We start from the raw sequence: 5338 nt of genomic DNA, 5'->3' as shown, positions 1-5338 counted from the left end.
GAATCAGAATACCCATGAAAGCAACGGTTACTCAAGGATTGGGTAATAACCCACATAGTAAAATCATGATTTCGTACCACCACCATTCTAAGCAAACTAAAATGCAACTTGGAATGACTAACCTTTGAAACACTAGGTGGAAATTTCAAACCCCATGTTTTCACGTACACCTTGGAGATGATAAAATATATGATTAATGATCCTACCAGATTGAAGTTGGTCCAAACACCACTTGAAGCAATGCCTCTAATTCCAAATTTGAGTAAAAAACCAAAAAATTAATTGATGGGAATGTGAAGAAGAAGAATAGAAAGAGTAGCACAGAGGCAGAGTTATTTGTGAAAAGCAAAACAACTAAAGTTGGCCTAAAGCCCAAGTCTATACATGTTAAGAATGAAGTTCTTTATGTTTTTAGTTATTGTCTTAAGAAAACAATATTGATCTTTGTCTTAGTTATTGTCTTAAAAATGATATTGGTCTTTGTTGGGTGTTTAATGTTGTTACTTTGATTCTTAGAAAAAAAAATGTTGAATAATTATTTATTTCAATAGAGATCTCATTTGATCTAAAGTCAACCAAAAATCAAACGTCTTTCGTTATTGCAACAATTTCTTCTTCTTTTTTAAGTTACTTTAACTGATTTTTTTAGCGCAATAGGGTATTAAAGCCTATATTACAATCGAAAATCATAAGTTATTGTAATTAATTATTGTTGATGCAATAATTTACCAATTTTAAATTATAATTGCAACAAGTTTTAACTTGTAGATGCAATATTTTATTTAATACCGCTATACCAATTTTTTTGTATCAGCACCTGATGTAATAGACTTATCTTAGATGTAATAGACTTATTTTGGAGTAGTGCAAGTGAAATTTGAATGGGAAAAATTAATTTGCATGTATTGCAATACTAGCTATATAACCAAACCCACATGAAGTGAGAAAATACATACTTATTACTTTTACTTATACTTTAATTTTAGGCGTAAATGCACTTTTAGTTCCTACATTTTGACTTTTTTTCATTTTAATCCCTACATTTTATTTTTACCACTTTTAGTCCCTAAACCAATTAACGCGAAACATTTTAGTTCTTGAAGCACCATTCCATCACCAAACTAACGGGAAAACTGACGAATCAATAAAATAATAATAAAATTTCTAACTTTCTTATTTTTTAAAAAAGAAAAGAAAAAAATTAAATTAATTTTTTTTCTCTTTTTTTTTAGGAAGAACATGAAGAATCTAGAACATGTTCTTCCCCATTAATCATGTTTTCATTTTCTTTCCATCAAACCTTGCCCAGAAATTTAAAAAATTAATATTTTTGTTTCCCTTCTTGCATTTTCTTAGCAACCAAACATGCAAAACACACAGCAATCTTCAAATGAGAACAAAACCCAACAATCACAAAAATACAGATCTCCTGCAAAATCAATCTCCAACAGAGAACCAAACTCAAATCTCCAATAAAACAACCAAACCCATAAACCCAACAACCAAACCAATCTCCAACAAAGTAAACCTTAACCTTCAAACCCATAAATCTTCTTGGGAAACAAATACAAAAAATTTAGATTGGTTGAATTGTGAGGGAGAGAATATGAATCGTTGACGTTGATAAAGATCAGATCAGATACCGATAGATGAAGCCAAACACCGCAAGTGGAGATCGGGACTTGCTCCAACGCTGGTGCGGTGAAGTCGTCGGAGACGAAATACAAAAACCATAGCAAGACAGAACCGATCCCTTCTCTCACCAAACCCTAACCGCCGCCACCATCGATCTCTTCTCTCTTCTCAAACTCGGATCTTCGATACCCAGCACTCATAAGCTTCAATCTCAGCTACGTTTTCTATGTTTAGTGGGTTTTGATCTTTGTGGGTTACTAGGTTTCAATTTGTGAGTGTAGATATTTGGATGTATGATTGTGGGTGTTGATCTGCTTTTTTTGGATTTAAGGGTGTCGATTTGTGGTTGTGGGTGTCAGTCTGTGGCTTACTGGCTGTGGACGTTGATCTACCGATGCACCGCATCGAATCGAGTCCAGACCGCACCACTGGAGAAAAAATCAAACCACGGTGAATCCAAATCACAACACTGAAAATGACCGATTTTCTCTTTAATATGTCCATTTCTCTCTCTCATATCCCTCTCTCCATTTCAACCGACTCACGGTGAGAAAAAATCAGACCCTACGAACCAAATCTCTCTTCTCTTAATCTTTAAACCATAATTCATTTGAATTTTGATTTTTAATTCTGTTTTTATTTTTTTTATTTAGTTAAAATTAATAAATTAATTTTTTAAATTTATATGCTGATGTGTCAATGCTACAGTAAATTTTTATTATTATTTTATTGATCCGTCAATTTTCTAGTTAGTTTGGTGACGGAATAGTGCTTCAAGGACTAAAATGTCCCGCGTTAATTGGTTTAGGGACTAAAAATGGTAAAAATAAAATGTAGAGACTAAAATAGAGAAAATTCAAAATGTAGAGACTAAAAGTGCATTTACGCCTTAATTTTATGTTTTAGTTGGTTGCAAAAAATAGATAAATTATGTTTTACTTTAAGATTTGGGTAAAAACTAAGCCACACACTGTTATATGTGTTCTCATACACCCACTCAAACAACACATAAATCATGACTTGAAGTCACGATTTTCAGAGTTTTCAACTTGAAACTTGTGAGCTCAAGTTATGATTTATTTGCAGTTTGAGTATGTGTATAATAGGGTCACCTTTAATTTAAGAATTACTCAATAAAGATGGTTGACATGCATGAAGAAGGTTATACCAGATTTGCGCATTTATCCTTTTTAAAGTTATGCTACTCATAGATTAGTGTATGGGTAATTTTTTATCAATAATCTCAACTCAATTGGCATCTCCTAACATCCTCAATAAGGATACACAGGATCAAACCCCTCCCCCCAATCTTAATGTAGTAAAAAGAAACTTCCTCAGACACACACACAACGTTAAATTGACATATAAAGTTTCTTTACTATATATTTCCAATTTATCTTACTAAATTATCTTTACTTTCCACAACCTAGATTAATGCCTTTGGTGTCACAAAGTGCATGGTTCATGGTCGAACCACTACAAAGTGGGAAACTAGGGGCCGTTGCATGTTGCTAATACAAATATATGTTTCTCCGATATAATTTGAAGGCAGAATTTAAAACCATCAACGAAAGCAGTAGAAAGCAAACAGAGACTGAAAACAGGAATCACCTAAACAACACATTCTCACCCTTGCCATGTCTTTTCAAAAAGTAACTCATTACAAATTTACAATAATTAATAAAGTAGCCGACCCGTCTGGAATCCACCCAAATATCCTCCTCTTTCCTCCACTATATATAAGTCCTTGCTTTCACTGCTCTTTGTTCAGTCAGATGTGAATACTTCCCAGCATTTTTTTTTTCTTTAACTCTTTCATTACTCTCTCCCTAGCTCCCAAATATTTCCCAAATTTCATTTAAACCTGCTTAGCAAATCCCTACTAAATTCTTTATTAACACTTCAACCATGGCTCCAATCAAAGCAGAAAAGCTTCGAGCCATGAATAGTTACAATAAGAGTCAATTTCTTTTCAATCTCATTCTTCATGCTCTTGTAGCAATAACATGTAGTTTACTATGTTCCTATCCTAACTGGTTTCCTTCTCTACGCTATTCAGTGAAGCATTTTTTGTTTACCTCTCTTCCAAATATTTCTTCTTTCCTCGTGAACCCCAAGTGCGTGTTCATAGTGTTCAATGTCATAGTCGTGTTCCTTGTGGGAGAATCAAAGCTTGTGAACTCAAAAGCATCGCCAGCCAATGAAATTTATGATGAATATGTTGAGAGGAGTCAAAGTCTTAGGGAACGCTCACACTCCACTCTCGAAGAGATAAAAGAGAGGACCGTGGAGACGAATTCTGATACTCATGAGGAATACAATAAGAGAGACCAAAGTCTCAAGGGAGACTCCACTCTTCTGGAGAAAAAAGAAGAGAGGAAATTGGAGATGAACTTGGAGGAGGACAAAGTGAATAGAATTGAAACTAAAGAAGTGAAAAAAGAAGAAGTGAAAGAGGTTGTTGAAGTAGAAGATGATGACGATGCTGGTGATGATGGAGAGGCTGAAGAAGAGGCAGGATTGCCTGCTGAGGAGCTAAATAAAAAAGCTGAAGAGTTTATTGCTAGGGTCAACAAACAAATGCGGCTTGAAGCCAAATTGTTAGCTTGTACTAAAGCATGATTGGTATGATATTAGGTATCCTAAGCTCCTGGCTACCACAGAGAGGAGAAAATTAGACCCAAAAAAAAACCCTTATGGATTAATATTTCTCTGAGTGATAGGAATCTAGACATGACGTTCAATTTGTGTACTTAGAACAGTTTGTAGTTGATTCTCAAAAAAATAATAAATAAAAAGAACAGATTGTAGTTATGACATAATAATTTATTGTTATTAAAATTCCTATCGAAAAATAAACAAGATAAGCAAGAATGATATAATATTATGAGAAAATTCTCACTCGCACCATATACATTATTTGTGGAACCTATAATCTCGTTGAAAGTTGTATTACTCCCAAGTCCCAAGATATAAAATAAGTGCTCGTTTGTACGTGACACATGCATGCCTAACATCTTTAGATGCTAATAATTTGTAATTTAGGTTGTGATTGGTAGAAATTGCAGTCATGCGACATTTGGACCACCAGCTTTTTGTTTTCTTTCCTTTCTTTTTTCTCTTTTTTGAGGAAAAGGTAACTATACAAGCTTGTAAGCTAACTCTTAAGTGCTATTTTGGTCCAAATCTGGGTAATCATGTGATTATTTTAATAATTAAGATGTGGTTCTTCTAAAAAATTCACAATTTGCATCTTCATGAGAGAGGAAAGATTTCTTTATTGAGACCCAAAATAAAATTTCCTATAAATCTCTCAAATTAAACACTGCGGCTTGTCTTTCCCTAATGAAAAATCCTGTTATACACAATGCGTTGTTAGTTGTAACTTGAAAATGTGACTTTTGGTCATATTTTATAAAAAAACAGAATGAGTAAAACACACTAGGTATAACAAACACCGTCCTTCCCATAATTCCGATCTCTTCAATCCAATTAGTAGCCCTTCACCTTCTCCTTAGAGCACCATTTGATAAATCAACAGCCAATTACCGACTAACTCTTAACGAATTGGTTGATCACAAAAATTAATGGAAATATTCCAAATACATATTTATAGATCTAAAACATCAATGGACAAACAAAAATGATTTATAGTCCTAGAATTTGTTCATATATATATTTGTAAGGACCAAAAATTCTGTCA

At 33.5% G+C, this 5338-nt stretch overlaps 1 protein-coding gene across 1 annotated transcript; it reads left to right on the top strand.

Moving 5' to 3' along the window:
• Positions 1-3420: 3420 nt before the first annotated feature.
• Positions 3421-4490, top strand: LOC142629888 (uncharacterized). Its single transcript, XM_075803939.1, has one exon. It carries the CDS (start codon positions 3544-3546, stop codon positions 4255-4257), a length of 714 nt encoding a protein of 237 aa, XP_075660054.1. The 5' UTR covers positions 3421-3543; the 3' UTR covers positions 4258-4490.
• The last annotated feature ends 848 nt before the right edge of the window (positions 4491-5338 follow it).

Source organism: Castanea sativa, chromosome 3 (assembly GCF_040712315.1).
Source record: "Castanea sativa cultivar Marrone di Chiusa Pesio chromosome 3, ASM4071231v1".
Taxonomy (NCBI): domain Eukaryota; kingdom Viridiplantae; phylum Streptophyta; class Magnoliopsida; order Fagales; family Fagaceae; genus Castanea; species Castanea sativa.
This window is presented reverse-complemented; position numbering and strand designations above follow the sequence as displayed.

What these genes read in the sequence shown, in the direction of transcription:
- LOC142629888 (XM_075803939.1), top strand. Translation starts at nt 3,544, where the DNA reads ATGGCTCCAATCAAAGCAGAAAAGCTTCGAGCCATGAATAGTTACAAT.